Here is a 17,384-nt window from a genome sequence, read left to right on the forward strand (position 1 = left end):
ATGTGCATAAATCTCACATACGTACCTATGGACAAATTATTCAACTGGCAGACAGAGAGTTAAGGTTGTGTCTGTTACAAGGTCTGTCTTTGAAATTTACAAATGAAAGGTCATTGGGTGCAGTAGTCCGTGTTCTCATTCTGTCTCGTGGAACATTTTATTGCATCTGATGTTGATATTTTGCGGTGAAGGGACCTGCCATTCTGTGGACATTATCTGTTCATTCATTTCCCGGGCTCATTTCATTTGTGTGCATTTGTGCATGCATGTGTGCACGTGTGTGTGTCTGTTTGTTTGTCTGTGTGTTAGATGACAGGGCCCTTACAAGCCACAATGTCCATGTCATGACATTATCAGGCCAGTCTCACAATATTTGCCCTGACACTCGCGAGATTAAGGCTTTTTTCCCCAGGAGAATAACGACATCACTGAAATATGCTCTGTGTCTGTTAGCTGCATGACGTTGAGATTTCAGAGTAAAATTTTCTTTAGATAATATTTTAGATTATGTCATCTGGCCCAGGGGCAGCAGATGTTTTTATTGGTGAATTTTGGTATTGGTAAATTCTAAATCAAGCTGGAATTTGCCATGTGAAAATGAGGCCCATTTACACTTGCTTGGAAAAATCGTGATTTTTCTAAAATCGCGACATTTGGGTGTAAGTTGCTAAGCAACTACACCCAAACGCCCTCGAAACATCGCCAGAAAAATCGCCAGCCGGAGTGCAATTTTTTGAAACATCGCGAAGTTGGAGGCGAAGTTAGCGAGTGTAAACCCAAGCTGCAGAAATATCGCGATTTTTCATCATGTGACGTTCGGTATCGGATTGCACCGGGAGTTTACGCGCGCTCCTGATCCCTCTTTGGAACGTGTAGAAAGTACGTCGGTCACTGGCCAGAGTACTAGTACACTGTATAGACAGCTGTGTACAGGTGTAAACGGCAGATCCTCGATCGGCTCGTGGTCTCTCACCTCCCTCTCCCTGATGAAACTAGTACGTGAAAACTACTACTAGTAGCAAACCTGAAGTTCTCCAACCACGTATCATCACCCCAAGACGACTTAACAAAATAATGTTCTCCCAGAAATGCGTTGATTCAGATTGTGGGAGTGCCCGTACTGCTCTCGACATACGCTGTTTGTGGAATACTAGTACAAGAGTATGTAACAAGTGTGAGTTCTTGCTGTCGCCTGATAAAATACCAGTCCTAACTTCCAAGTCCTACTTCTCACTTTCGTCATATCGGCGAAATTTCATGATCCTAATGAATGCTGCTGTAGGTGAAGTTTTACACACCTACTATGTATGTGATCTAATATAGCAAGCTATATAGTTTTACCGTAAGTATAACCATGGACCTAGCCATGGTATAACAGTCTCGAGAAGCACAAATTTATGTGTGCATTGTACTGATAAAAAGCCCTGGCTCAACGTTCCAACCAGCTAGCTGTGATCAAAATATACTGCACTGCAGTGAAAACGAACAGAATATAGCGCGCGCTTCCACTCAGCTACCGTGCGTTGAAAAGAGGTAACTTACGCATGCGCACTACCGACCAAAAATCGCGATGTTTCGTGAAGCTCAAACTTCGCATGCTTTTGCGCAAGTGTAAATGGTGGAACCAAAATATCGCGATTTTAAAAATCGCGATGTTAGTAAGTGTACATGCGGCTATGGATTTTGTTTCATAAGGTAATCAGTGAACAAATGATGAAAGTATTTTGCCTGCACACACAGCCACGCAAGCAAGAAATCATATTTCGGATCTGTCTTGTGCCATTGGACATTCTCACAAGCAGCAGACAGTGTGAACAGAACTAGAAGCTGCCATTGTGGGAGTTGTGAGATGTAGATTGAGCTATGAAAGCAGGCCGATGGGATGGTGGTGTTGGTGGGGGGGGGGGCACAAATGGATCGGCTTTCTCATGAATTGTGATGCCCCTCTCACTTGTGATTGCAACTCTCATCAGGTTTGGTTGGAAGGGATCTGAGATTTGCTGGCAAGTATCAGGAGCCATCAGTAATGCAGAGCTAGGAAGGAGGGACCTTGATTTAAGAGAAATATGCTCATTTGAACAAGAAGTGATGGTTTCTCGGGTTACCGGTACCACTGCATTCAATTCCCGTTGTGAAGTGACATTTGCATCTGAATTTCATGTTTGTTTGTTTGTTTGTTTGTTCATTTCCATCTGAGAAGATGGCTGGATAGCCCATATTCAGCTATGCTAAGCTGGTCTTCCATGGGGTCCAGTTGGATGTGAGGTGGGACCACTTCACCGGGTTAAACACCCTGCTCTTTGCGATGAAAGAATGAAGCGAGATCTTTTACGTGCATGAGTTGTTACTCTCTCATACACAGGACCTTCATTTTATGTCCTATCCGAGGGACAGAGTGTTTTGCCTCTTGCTAGAGGGGACGGTATGATTACACGCAACATTGCTCAGTCCAGACTCGGGTGTCTGTGGTGTGTCTGTGGTGTGGGATATCTTGCCATGTGGCAAAACAGCAACAACAACAACAACAACAACAAAACACACACATGATATATGTTTGTTTTGTTGTTGTTTTCTTTGCTACACAATGTCTCAAGCCAGTCACTGATTCTGAGGTTTAAACTTCAACACTAACTTGGAGTGCACCAATAATATAGTAAGCAGACATGCATTACAAATATAGGTGCAAGCTGTATACAGAAATCACTGCAGATAAGCTTGAAAACTGAAAATGCAACACAAATATGGGTGCAAGCTGAATACAGAACTCACTGGAGATAAACTTGAAACTGAAATATTACAGTTCCAAAGCAAGCATTTGAAATAGTCACCAGACGTACAGGAGATAATATTAATTTCTTCAATAATAATGGTGAACCCCCTCAAAATATGTTTTTGATGAAATCAATGCAGTTGAAGCTTCAGCTGTATGATCTTTATGAATTTGCAAGTATGAACAGTATATTTGTTTCAATATGCCATAAGCACTGCAAAAAATAATGCAGTTGGAAAATGTAGGGTACATTGTAGGGTTAGGGTACAAAACATTAAGGTATCAAAATGACCACCATTTATTGGCTGATTTTCACTGATCTCCTTTAATTAGCAATGAAATCCTGTGCCTGTTTCCCAGTAATACTGTTTTATAGTGTGTCTGGAAGGGTGATTACGTATCTTTATTTCAAAAGGCATTATTTCCCTGAGCTGGAAGAGAGTTGAGGTTATGAAGGGATGGTAGAGCGGGCAAAGAGGCGGGGCAAACCGGGCCAGATTCGCACAAAATGTCTTCACTCAGGCTCAAGATGATGTCACCTGTGGGCATGCAACAATTTTCAGGATCTCATTACTTGCTCTGGGCTTGTTGACTGGTAACCGATGAAGCAGACATTATATACTTCAATCTCTTAGCTCTTCGGTCCCTGTCTCTTTTGCTATGGAGATTAATGGTGATTTGTGGGTGTGCATTCTATTCATCTCTCATTTTTTTCTCCCCCTCCCCCATCTCTCTCTCTCTCTATCTATCTATCTATCTATCTGTTTATCTATCTATCTCTATATAAGAATTAGTGTATATGTGGAAGAAATTAGGCTTGTTACATGCGTATGGTGCACAACATAATTCTGTTTACAAGATAATGTTAGATGATTATAATATTTTTCTGTGTAGAAGTATTATAATTTGTGTAAAGCTAAAATTTCAGAAGAATTATTACTCATTTTTATATCAGTGTAGAATCATATAATATTTTACTGTATGATATAGCAGTTATATCATGGTACATCATGCCATTCAGACCAGGGAGGCGCCACCTTGCTTTTTAGACTCTTGTCGTATGTTCATTTGTTAGATCATGATGATGGCTATGTACAGGTCGAAAGTTTGATGATTAAAGTTAGCATATGAGGGCAGTGTCCATCTCAAACCTAATTTCTTCCATTACATGTATGTATCTTGCAACAGTAACATTTTCCTCACAGCAATAGGAAAATTAATTTGAGAAAATCACACATCATTGTTGTTAGTATTTTCAAGATGATAGTATGGCAGTTTCTTCCAAGCAAACAGATTGTGTTTCATATGTCAGCATTTTTGTCCAAGCCTTGTATTTTAAAGTCGGATGAACTTGAAACCCTCACACACGTGTGCAGGCCACTGCATCAGGTTCAGAGGATCTGAACGGTCTGATGAGAAATACAGAGAGTGTTGCCAATTTAGTGGAGTCTGGGTTAGAGAGCGCATGCTGCTTGCGTGTCGAACATGGAGATCACATGACTTGTTGAGCATGCATGCTCCCGTCAGTAAATTCATTACTTGTCCAGACATCCCATGAAAGCAACCTAGGGACAGAAAAAGACGAAGCAACCCAAAAAAAAAAAGTAGCGATAATGAGAATAAAAGAGGAAAAAATGCTGTGGGAAGATGAGGACCTATCTGTTTTCCCTGCTCCATGTACCACATGGCGTGCCAAAGTTATTGAGCACGTTACGCAGCGATCCCAGATTGCAAAGTCAGATGTTGAAATGGTGCGTAGCAGTGCATGGAAAGCCGCCAGAAGCTTCAAATCTTGAAGACACATTTACCCAGCATGCGTAACTTGCATACATTTTAACACTTCTCAATATCTGACTAACCTATTTTTTCTTTATGACACAGAGAGGTCTTTGCGTGATATAACTCATGTGTACATACGTACATACATGCATCACACATTACACATACATACATACAAACATCATACATACATACATGCATTAATACATACATACACACATATATTCCTCTGTACTAATGTAATACAATTCATTTGAAAAGGTCTTATATGACGTCAAGTGTATCCAAACTGGGAATATAACATCCGTTTATATCACTGTCTCCTATGGAAATGTCGACTTCATTGATGACAATGATTGAACCAGAAAGCAATGCCGTCATCATATTTTCTACCTGTGCAAAAAAATGTTTTTTTTTTTCTTTTGATTGATTTCTTCTAATCATTTCTGTCTCCCACAGAACATTCATCATTTATTTCACAATCTGACGTATCTCTGCCGCAACACAGTCATATTTTCAGAAATATTTGAATATCAACATTTTAGTTTTTATTTGAAATGTGATATATTTTCTCAACAGCATGGCTCATTTGTAATAATTCTCTTGCCACAAAATACTAGCATCTCTGGATGAAACTACTTCTTCATGTTTTCAGAAATTATTCCATAAAACCTTTTGCAATTTGAATATGGCATGTTTTTTCTATGATGCATTCAATTTTTTTTTTTGCTGAGATTTACTCATTTTCACTTCACATTGTTTATCTTCTTTATAGTTGATCAGTTGTTGTTTTTTTAAGATTGCATGATAACTTCATCTTGAATATTAACATTTTGTCTTTATTCCTTCTTATAGTTAAGGAAGAGAAGGGTCTGACTTGCTGTCATAAAGCCCTTTTGGTTCTCAGTTGACAACAATTGTGAATATGTAATCAGTGTATTTATGCTTCGTTGTGTGCACATAAAGTCATCAGCACTTAAATCCGTACTGGGTTGAGTGATGATATGGTAACTCTGCAGCATGGCAGGTGAATTTTAGCAATGGAGTGATTCATCTTTGGGTCTACTGACTTTCATTGCACTAGACACATAGGTCAAGAGGTCAAAGTTCAGAGAAGTCATAGAGAGTTGTCATGCCCAGGGAAGTCTGTAGTGAGGTCACCAACAGCTTCATTTGTTTTCGGCCTTCGTGTAGGTCTGTTTTGCATCATTTTATGTGATTATAGGTATTCCACCAGAAGAACTGTTGACTTTGTCTCCCCTCCCCCAGCATGCTACATTTTTTTTTCAAGAATGTGACACTTTCAACAGTATTTGCCACAGAAATTGTGGAGTGGCATTGTTAATTGCAGCAAGAATCGTATCTGAAATATGTGTGCATGATGTCGTGCATTTAAATCGAATGTCAAGTTTGAATGGAGCATTTTCGTTATCACGCAGAAATGGGGTTGATTTAACTCTCTGCATACACCTTTTTACTGCATTGAACAGTTAATATAGATGTACATATGCTGATGGATGGCCATTTGGTTTTTTTTATCTTTCTTTCCAAATATGGCCCCACCCTTTCCATAATTCCCGTGCACAGACCGAGGGCACCCTCTCCTTCAGCTTCCGAACCAACGAGCCGTCGGGCGTCATCATGTACAACCGAGGGGCGGACCACATCACCGACTTCTTTGCTCTGGAGTTGATGGACGGCTACCTCTACATGGTGCTGGACCTGGGATCGGGGTCCATCCGGTACAAGGCCCCTACCCCACCGCTGAATGACGGTCTCTGGCACTACGTCTTCATTGACAGGCACCACACTCGTGGCACAGTCCAGGTTTGGGTTCTTTTTCTTTTCATGTCGCTGCAGTGAGAGTCTGTCCACATTGGAATTAAAGTGTAATGTTTGTTTTGATGTTTGCAGTGCAGGACTTAAAGGGACGCAGTCCTCATGAAATTAAAAAAAATATGTTGTTGTTGGTACCTCAAATGAACTACTTTCATCAAAAACAAACTTTCAAATCACCAAATAAGCTCGTACATTTCGGTTAAAAAAGTGTGACTCTGCAAATGAGCAAGTCTTGGCGGAGAGTCATACGTCATCGATGCACAACTCTTTCCAGCGGTGTTCTGCTCGTCATGCGTACGCTCCCTAGTTATTTATAAATACATGTTTACTATTTATTTTTATATTAATTGTATATATAAATAAGCTTGAAATATTTTGTTTGAAATTATAAAACCACATATTGTCACATTTTATGAAAAAATCAGATATGATCATTTTGAACACTTAAATTGGTTTTCTGAGGCACGGCTGTCAACTTGAGAGTAGGGCATCAATGACGTTGCACCTTTTGGCAGGCTCTTACATGATCGCTTGCAGGAATTATTTTTTTAAAATCGCGTACGGAGACAATTTTTGATGTCCACGCGTATAAATTGGTGAAAGGTTATATTTTTTACTCTTCTTAATTATCAGTACAGTGAAAATCTCAGGACTGCTTCCCTTTAAGAAGACTGTGTCCTACAAATTGATATCTATTTACTTTTACTTTCCAGGTGCATTTTGTATGCCAGTTTTATCACAGTTTGTGTGCTTGAGTGCAAATTCACAGATAAATTCACTGAGATAATTGAATCCCTGAGCAGAATTCTGCTGGCTATGATGATATCAAACCTATCAAGTGAATGAATGAATTGAAACCTGAAGGTACAGTGACATTGCTTGGCAATGTACTATCAAGCATCTGAAGTTTGTCATTGAATTCTTTCTGAATTCAAGCACCTTTCCTTGGGCATTTGTTACAAAAAGTTATGAGAATTTGAAGTTTGTGATGGAACTGATTCTTCTGCCAATAAACATAATGGAATGCTTACTAAAATATCAGCAATTTCTAGTCACCAGAAATGGTATGTCAATTTTCGCAAGTTCCACCCTTTCTGATCACATGTGCTTGCTCATGAGTTCACTAGGGTGTGTGATCTGAAGTCTATCAGGCAAGTGAGGTAATGTTAGTTTGGTTAAACATAACTCGTCATGATCTCGTATCGCATTCAGGTTGATAACCAGGAGGTGGGCAAATTTGCCGTGGGAGGAACGAGTCGCCACCTCAACCTCCAGGACCACTTGGTGGTGGGCGGCATCGACTTCGAGACGGACGGCGCCTTCCTGCCCATCGACCTGTTCTCGGGAGTGCTGCGTAAAGGTTACGTGGGTTGCCTCAAGAACCTGGTCCTACAGGGAGATACTATTGACCTACCCGAGTTTGCTGTGGAGCAGGACAACAGCGATGTCAGACCTTTCTGCAGGTGAGAATTGATCATGAGTAGGGGGCCCGGTTGCCTCATCATGGCTCAAGTTTCTGTAGATGCCATATATTAATTGAGCCTAATTTTTTGCAAATGAGCACTTCCTGACAATTTCGCAAGTGGTTAAAAGCTGTGATCATGAAGTACAGCAATGGATGGAGAAATGTGTGTTTTCACATTGCATTTATGCCAAGATCTGAATTTATATTTTACGTGTTTTGAAATTGGCAAATAACCACCTGACTCACAAGATTTACAAAAACAAACTCCCCACAAAGTATATGGCATCTACAGTTTCCCTTCAAGTCGCAGAGGAGGAAACACGGTGTAAATCTTAATATTCCACCCCAGCCGTACAAAGTTTGAAGAGGGTATATAGGAGTCAGGATGTGGTCTGACTTTCATGCAGTTGGTATGTTGCCAAAATTTTTGATCAGACTTTACTTCTCCAATTTTCAAGTGATCCAAATGAAATTTCACACTCATGTTGAGCCCAATGTAAAGTTGTGCAAAAGCACATTTGTCACGGCTTTGCAGATTAATCTATATTTTCCAGTTTATCAATGATTCACACAAAAAAAAAATGGCTCATGGGGTTATTGTGATATAAATTTGTGCATATGTTTTGTGAGTAGCAAAAAGTATGTTGCCATGATAACAGCACTCTATAGTTACTGTTACTCCTTCTCGGCAGTGTTCCAGTATAAAAGTGATCGAGGCAGGGGTATTAACCATCCTCAGTGATATTTCTAGTTTGTATTGATCAACTGCGAAGGAAGATGACACTCAATATGAATATTGGTTAGTATTGATCAATTGTTATTAAAGAGGGATCCCAGTGTAAATCTTAATTTGTATCATTAATGATCAAGGAAGATAACAGTCAAGATGAAATTTGACTTGTATTAATCAGTTGTTAGGTAAAACGGACCACGGTGAAAATCTGGATTTGTATTGATTAATGATTAAAGAAGACAGTTATCATGATGAATCTTGATTTCTATCGATAAGTTGTCGGGGGAAGAAGGACCATAGTGTAAATCTTGCTCTGAAATGGTCAATAATCAGGGAAGAGGAACCACAGTGCGCGTCGGAGCCGTGCCAACATGGAGGGCTGTGCATGGAGGGATGGAACAGGTTTGTCTGTGACTGCCGCATCACTGGCTATACGGGAAAGACATGTGAAGAAGGTAACATGCACCAGTCTCAGCAGATACCTATGATACTAACATATTTCTGTTTCGTGTCCTATGTGCACAGAAATTAGTACACGGCTAACTACTATTTAGCATTTTCCATCTCTCGCCATCTATCTCTTTTTTTCTCATCCCATGCCTGATTGACTATTTCCCTGTCAAGTTTGGCATTCTGAGAAAATTATCACGGGGTGCCTTCCAAGAATGAGTTCAATACTCACAAGCAATTCAAAGGCAGAAGAGGCGAGCTGATTTGCTTCTCTTGTGTGTATATATCCAATTCATCTCTGACATGGGATCTCGTAAGAAAGAACATAAAACATGATTCAATTCAATTCAGCTCAATTCAATTCTAGTGTCAGTTTAATCTCATGTAATCAATTCCCAACACTCTTTTCTAATAGTCTACCCGATAGGCAGTTAAAAAGGCTGTTAATCATGTTCATACAAAGCTTTGATAAGATTTTCAAGTATTTGACTTTGTCCATTGAGATCCTTTGGCCATATTTCATTCATTTGAAAGCCTTCAGACTTTGGTATGAGTTTTGTTTTCTTCCTGAGAAATACATTTTCAAAATATGTGTTTACAACAATCTTGGAAGTCATACCTTTCTTCTCAGGATGAAAATGCCACTCTTCTCTTGGTGATATAACAAAACTATCACAAACAAGAATGTCTGTTTGTTTGTTTGTGTGTGTCACTGATTAAAACTCAAAATGTACTTTTTACGCTAACTCTGAATCAAAGCATGGGGAGAAAATGTTGCTGTGTCACAATTTTCTGTGAATGTGAATGCGCTGAAATCCATATCCCACATCTTTGCCTCACCACCTTGCCCGGTATGCGCAGAGGGAAATATTTAGTGCACATTGGACTCTACTTGCTTTCTATGGACATATTGGAACAAGGTGTATTTATTCTTCTTCGTTTTTTGTACATGCCTTTCATTGCATTTTAGTGAGTTTATTTTAGATGACAGATTCTCAATCTCACGAATCAGCAGCCTGATTTTGGGATGGGCAAGTACAATTGCAAATAGCCCTGATGTTATCATTACATTAGTAAAGACAAAATTAACTCACATTTCCATGTGAATTGAACTCTCAGCAACATCATGGAACCTTGTACAGGTTCTTATTCTCATTATTATGCTTTTATTTGTTGTTGTTTTTTTCATCTGAGTTGTTTAAATGAAGTCAGTGTGCACTGAATAATTTTCTCCCTTTTTTATTTCAAGCTGTATGAAGCTATCAATCAGAATTCACTGAGATGCTAGATATTAGCTGGATTTGGCATGCATCAATCCATAGCTAGGAAGATAGAAATCTGCATCAATCTTGCATTCTTTCATCAGATATGCTTTATTGCCAGCACTTTACTTCGTAAGGCACTGTCATATTGCTTAAATACTTATACCTCCTTTCCAGCATATTTGAGCCCTGAATGCTACTGATACAATGGGCAGACCAGGGCTGGTTGGAACTTTGAAGCTTTGCTGCTCCTGTTTTGCTTGTTCTCTCAATCCAACTTTCTCTTTATGAATAACTACTAATAAACCTTTCCCTTAGAAAAATTTATGGAAATGAAGAAGATGATATCAAGGCACAAGATCAACAAAGGTTTCAGTAAAATCTAACACTCATTCAGACATACATTGTATCTACCTGTCTGAATTTTCATCTAATAGTAGTCATCTCACTTTAGTGAAGTGTTAAGACAAGGTAATCCCCATCGTCATTTAACAAGAAGGCATTATCTAGCACTGTCGTGACTGCCAGTCAGTCCTTGATTTTTTTTTAATGAAAATATAAATTTTAAGAATTTTGTTTATCCATATAGAATTTAAGAATTGGCATTTGAAATTGCCACTCTTGTTCTGGACTGTCTCTATTGAATTTTGTCATCAAATATCTAGCAATAGCTTTAGAGTGAGCACTTACACTTGGCACAACCCATTTAACCTTGCAAGAAAGTGGAAAAACAAAACAAAACAGACAAGCAAAAAAGAAATTTCAATTTCTGTCCTTACAAACTTGGCTGGTTGTTCATCACAATGCAATGCTTTCTGGCAGGGATTCACTACAGTAATGTGCCCACTGCAATGGCAAGATTTGCACAGTGCACAGCACACACACGACAGCACCCAGACCTACATGTAGACGTTGTTGCCTGCAGTAGTGATCAAGCTTTATCCCATGAAAATTACTGCACCCGATATCATTCACAAAACAAAAGACTGAAAAATGCATATTCTGCTGATCCCGACGACCTGGGGGCACAATACATCTTGGCTCCGTCGTCGTCGACTGCATGATTTATTTCAAGGGGCAAAGAGAAAAAAGCAATGTAAATTTGCAATATTGCCTTTATTTTCATTTGTGGTGTGTCTCAAGCAACAAATCTGCCACAGAAATTTATGGGCCAAGTGCTGCTGAGTCAAGTTGCTCAATATGCCATTTTGTTACAGTGCCATTAATCTGAAAGGATCGTTGACAATCCAATGTCCACAGGCGGTGTTAAATACATATTTTACGGAGATGCATTGTATTAACTGCGCATTTCTATAGTCTCCGTTTTCCTCTGTGTTTTTAGCCAAAGTGACCAAGTTATTTCAAACCCTTTTTCATAATTGCATTACACATTATTCAGGAAGATGTTGAAAAAAAGAGAAGTGCAGAATATAAGCTGTGAGGATTCAGTTATTGTCTGCTCATTTTTTTTTCTCCAACTGCAATTTGATCCAAGTAGATTAGATTACTCTTCTAACTGCATTGTCACTGTCCCAAAAAGTATATCCCAGCATATACCTGGAGACACGTTTTTTGACAGTTTAAAAAAAAAAAAGAAGAAAAAGAAAAGTCGAGCATTCCAACAATCCAGTGCTTGTTTCTTGTTGTTGGGTTTTTTGGTTTTTTTTTTAATAGTTAAACATCAAAGCCTGCATGGAAATTTATGGCATAATCTTGTTAGGTCTAATGCGATCATTACCTTGTAATCACCAAAAGTGCATATTTTTCCAAAGGCATAAATGCTCAAAGGGCAAGCGATGATAGTGTTATAGAAAATGAAATTCTGAATTTTCCTTTCTCTGGGCAAGGCTGTATGACAAGTTTTCTGTGACACACTTGTCTCTTGTTTGTGTGACTGTGCATAGAATATTAGTCCTCTGTTCTGACTAACAATTATATATCTTCTCATTGACTCTTCTCTTTATACAGTAATCCTTCTATTTTTTTCATGTTATAAAAATATCCAAAACAAAGACACGAATAATCAAAAAGAAACATGCTGATAAAGATCTGGAAAAGATGGATTTTAAGACTGTTCAATGGATTTTTGTGGTTAGAGCTAGTAATTCTTTACATAAACTCTTCTAAATTTGGCCCAGAACTGATATACAACCAAAGTCCGATAAACAGCCAAAATGTGATATACAGCCAATTCATACAGGGGGACATCATCAATACCTTCTGGCGCCCTCTTTAGGGCAGAATCAACTCTCTTTGTAGTTGGGCTTTGGAAAAATAGTGTTAGCATGCTTTGGTGAAGACATAATATCCTTTCTGTGTTCTGAGTACATCCAATGATTCTGATATGTTTGTTGGGTGGTCAACAACATAATGTATGTTGTAATTTGTGCAGCAAATTATTTAATTTGAAGAGTCAATGAAGTGCTTTCCCCTGCCTTTGACTAACATCTTTTGTGCAACAAAATGAATGGTTTGTTCATGTCATTGTTTTCATTTGCCACTGATGTAATTCCCCCTGTTCAGACCCAGCCTTCCAATACTAACATCTGTTTATATTCGGTTGTAGACAGTAACTAGAAGATTTTTCAGTATACTTTCTCTCAGTACCTTTTTCTCTCGCTCTCTTTCTCGTATTTCTCACCATTCATCATGGTTTCTTGGGAAAATCTCAGATAAAACATTGCTATACAAACAACAGGAATGTGTTTCCTTGTTCTCAAAAGATGTTATGTGCTCGAACATTCAATGTTGTCATGCATCTTGAATACTTATGTGTGCAAAAAGCGTTCCGATTACTAATGAGCATTTCAACATGCTTTCGTAGACAATATGTGGTCGTTGTGGCGAGATCACGACTATGAGTTTCTGATCAGTATCAAACTCCTTCACGAGGTCTTTCCCAAGAAACGGTGGTGAAAGTTTAACATATCTCCCACCCATTCTGCCATTACTAACAACAGCTGCTAACACTACTAACAATCTCTGGCTTCCATTGTCGATACCTCTCTCTCTCTAATCCTTCCCATTTTCCTCTGAAAAAAACAAAAAAAACAAACTCAATCCACCTTCTCGCTACCTATCCGCACCCCTCGCTGCATTACTGCCAAACGAAATACCCTTCTTGCTCTAATGCTCTGTCTGCCTAACACGCGCACTCCAGTGTTCACGGAAGAAGGTGAGTTGGTAACCACGGAGACATCATATCACATGACCTTCTCTGCCAAAACAAGCCATGGGGGGTAGTAAATGGAATGGTCAGGATGAGGAAACCTCCGCACTGCTCGAGTTCATTCTGACCAGTGAAAGTGACCAGTAGTAGGTCCATAGAATGTGGTTGTATAGGACATTACTTCTTCACTGACCGGTCAGATCACTCAATATTGGCAGTGAGGCCTCTAAAGCTCATTTTGGCAGGGAAGGGTCTACAAATATGCAGTCCTCTTTTGACAGGTGTTTTTGTTGTATGTGTAAGATGAGAGCATGCAGCCGTAAATGATCTCTTGTTGGCCTTGTTACAAAGTCAAAACTACGTAACAACCCAAAGTTGTGGGAGTAAGTCATATTGTACATTTTACAAAATACCACGAGAGGAAATATTGAGCTGTGCAAATGAATTGTAATGCTGCAAGTGTGTATACTGTATGTACTTGTATGTCTCATGAAAGGAATGGCTGTTCTACAAATGACGTAAAAAGTTTCTATGCAGCATTTCAAATGTGTTATTTTTTATGTTTGTATCGTATCTTGTATATGTTACATAAGTACATATTTACACACCCACATAGATACACAGATGCTTGCATGCATACACATTCACATACAGATGGACATTTGTGCACTGATTCAAAAAATGATATATACATATGTATAAGAATATTCATACATATGTACATATATCCATTGATACATGTATATTAACGTGGTGTATATGTTTTGCTGTTCGTGGAAAGGAAATGAAATATATACTGTCTTTCCAAATAATGACTACATGTTTTCTTTTCATTGATAATGTTCCTTTCTTTACACACAAACTTTCCATAAATTCAGCACAGTAATTGTTGTTTGCATCCTATCACTATTTCTTTTTTGTCTTGCCCCATCTGTTATTAAGCTTCATGGGATTTTGGTGTCATTTTCACTCTTGTTTTACACACATTTCTTTGTATTTTCCATGATCTCTATCATTTTTTTTTTCATTCAAATTAATAAATTTTTTGGGAGAACCTGTTAATAATAATGGTTCAAATCTTTCCGCGCAAAATATTCTCATGTATATATATTTCTTTCACAGTATTTGCGAGCAGTTCATCTTAATATCTTTCTCATAATTGGTAGTGATAACACTATGTCTTCCTCGTTTGTCATCCACAGTAGCTTCATACTATGTTTTTCAAAGTCATTATTTCTTCTCTCTCTCTGTCTATCTTTCTGTCTATCTATCTATCTATCTATCTATCTGTCTGTCTATCTATCTATCTATCTATCTGTCTATCTATCTATCTATCTGTCTATCCATCTATCTATCTATCAGTCTATCTATCTATCTATCTGTCTATATATCTATCTATCTGTCTGTCTATCTATCTATCTATCTATCTATCTATCTATCTAGCTGTCTATCTGTCTATCTATCTGTCTATCTATCTATCTATCTATCTATCTGTCTGTCTGTTTATCTATCTATCTATCTATCTATCTATCTATCTATCTATCAATCTACCTATTCATTCTGTACTCATTATTTTTTTCATTACATTTTTATTTCCTTGGTTAAATATCTCTACCTAATACTACAAAAGAATGACGCCTTTGAACATAGAAAAGTTTGGAAAGCATCACTGAAATAATCTTTTACAAATACCTCGAGTGATCTGTTGACCCAATCATAATCACAACATTTATCCACAAGATCAGAGAGGTCTTAGCTGGGTTATGAATAATCTCATTTAAGTCTGGTTAGTACATGGCTCAAAAGAGTGAGAGATGAGGCCATCGTGGGCAGTTGAAAAAAAAAGGAATGTTATTGGGAATTTCTAGGCTCCAGTGTAGTTAACTGTTCAAAGTTGATGGGCAAGCTGTCAGGAGTTGTTGCAGTGTCATCCTCTCAAGCTATTATCATATACTCAGTTGCTTGCCTCACGAGTTTTATATTTTCAAAGAATAAAGATCTAGAAGCAAGTGAATGTGGAGCACAGGGTTATGATTTGATGTAGAATGATTGCACATACCTCAGTGACTTTTCAATTCAATTTAATTCAATTCAGCTGATTACTTATCAAACAAAAGGAAATACGTAGTGCAAATTATGCAAGCAAAAAGTTAACCCAGCACTGAGAGTATAATGTTCTTTTTCTTTTTCTAGATTTATTAACATGGAAGTCAAACTATTATGTGTTTTCTAGATGCATCATGGCTTCAGGTTTTTGTTCTTTTGCACTCATGATTTTTCTCATCCTTTTTATTTCCCTCTTTCACGTCCCTGAAAAATCTACGACTGGATGATGCAGAAGTTGCACGACTGTCGTTCAATGGTAACCAGTACATGCGCATCACAGTGCCGACCAACTCGCGCAGCAAGGTGGAGGACATTTTCCTGCGCTTCCGCACCCGCTTCCCGGACGGCCTCCTCGTGGCCACGTCCTCCGACAGCGTCATCGACGTGCTCATGGTGGAGCTCTCGCAGGGCGAGATCCGCGTGCTCACCAACTACGGCATGGGCCAGACGACCATTACCGCTGGACACAGCCTGGATGACAACAAGTGGCATGCAGTCCATGTCCAGCGGCAAGACGATCATCTCATGGTGACCGTCGACAACGTTGATAGAGCAGAAGGTAAAGACCTTGTGACATGGCGAGGCGACACGCATTGTATCTCTCTTTCACCAGAGGTCATAACTGACCTTCTGCTTCTGATGGTCTGATATTGTGTGCTCGTTTCACAGACGAGAGTACCATCTACAAGCCTTCTCAAACTATCTTGTCTTTATTACATTGCAACTTTTTCTCTCCTCTCTCAAGAGTTCTTTCCTGTCTGATGTAGACTTGCCTTCCTCACTCAATCACAATTGGATCCGTCTCCAGTTTCTGTGTCATCTGTCCCTTTATTCTTCATAAGTCTATCCAATGTAGATCTGAAAGTCTTTCCAGCTATCGATCTGTTTGCCTATCTTTCAATTAATCTCAGCTCTTGAATAATCTGGTATTCTCCATCACCTTGATCTTTGCCTACAGTTTGTGTCATGTTTCATTATTTCTTCTTTGGAGTCATCAATCAATACTTTGCCATTCCCCCACACCTCTTCCTCTTCCCAAAAGTAATAAAACTTTATTTTTCATACAATCTGATGCCTGGATGTATTTCAACAACTTAATATATATCATGTCTTTACCCCCTTTTTTTTTCTTTCTTTCAGCTTGCCTTGCCCCTTTTTTTGCAGAAAAGGCAAACAACTCAGTCTTTTGTGCAATGCTTGTTGAGTCTAGAATTATGATTTTTGTATTAAAAAGAGTAACATTGAGAATGAACGAAATGAAGATCTCGAAATACTTGAAACCCAACCTTGACTCAAACAAAAATGTTGAAAATGTAGTGACTTTTTGTCCTTATGTAGAGCTATGTTGACTCTTCATCATAAATGATAATATGGGTGTTAGATACACTCCAGTGATTAGTTATACCAGGTATAAGGATATGAAGATTTTTTTTTAAAGAAGTTTCATTACCCTGCTTTTATTCCTTCCAATAAACCCAAAACAAAAAAGAGATTTTGCTTTGACTTTTTATACTTATGCAGAGTTATGTTTACTCTTCATCATAAATGATAAATGGGATCTTAGATACACTTGAGTGATTAGTTGCACCCTGTATATAAGGAAATAAGGAGTATTTTAAGAATTTCATTACCCTGCTTTTATCCCCTCCTATAAACCAAAAACAGCAACAAAAGGATTTTTTTTTTTCATAAGCAATCTCAGTCACTCTCTCTTCATGACTTTTTACTTTGTGTGAATTGTTAACCACTGATTTCTTTCTGTCAGACAAACTCTCTATATACATGCCGTCAACATTCTTGGGACTATGTCG

General features: G+C 38.5%; 1 protein-coding gene across 1 annotated transcript in view; it reads left to right on the top strand.

Annotated features, from left to right (window-relative positions):
• The window catches only part of LOC139729971 (neurexin-1-like), a 54,875-nt gene that overhangs the window by 20,896 nt on the left and 16,595 nt on the right, over positions 1–17,384 (top strand). Inside the window, exons 2-5 of the mRNA XM_071640886.1 lie at positions 6,137–6,376; positions 7,601–7,851; positions 8,920–9,041; positions 15,806–16,132. Of these exons, the coding sequence (XP_071496987.1) occupies positions 6,137–6,376; positions 7,601–7,851; positions 8,920–9,041; positions 15,806–16,132 (940 nt within the window). The remainder of the gene's footprint in view (positions 1–6,136; positions 6,377–7,600; positions 7,852–8,919; positions 9,042–15,805; positions 16,133–17,384) is intronic.

Source organism: Diadema antillarum, unplaced genomic scaffold (assembly GCF_040938485.1).
Source record: "Diadema antillarum isolate AM-2024a unplaced genomic scaffold, OU_Dant_1.0 seq00000278_RagTag, whole genome shotgun sequence".
Classification (NCBI taxonomy): Eukaryota; Metazoa; Echinodermata; class Echinoidea; order Diadematoida; family Diadematidae; genus Diadema; species Diadema antillarum.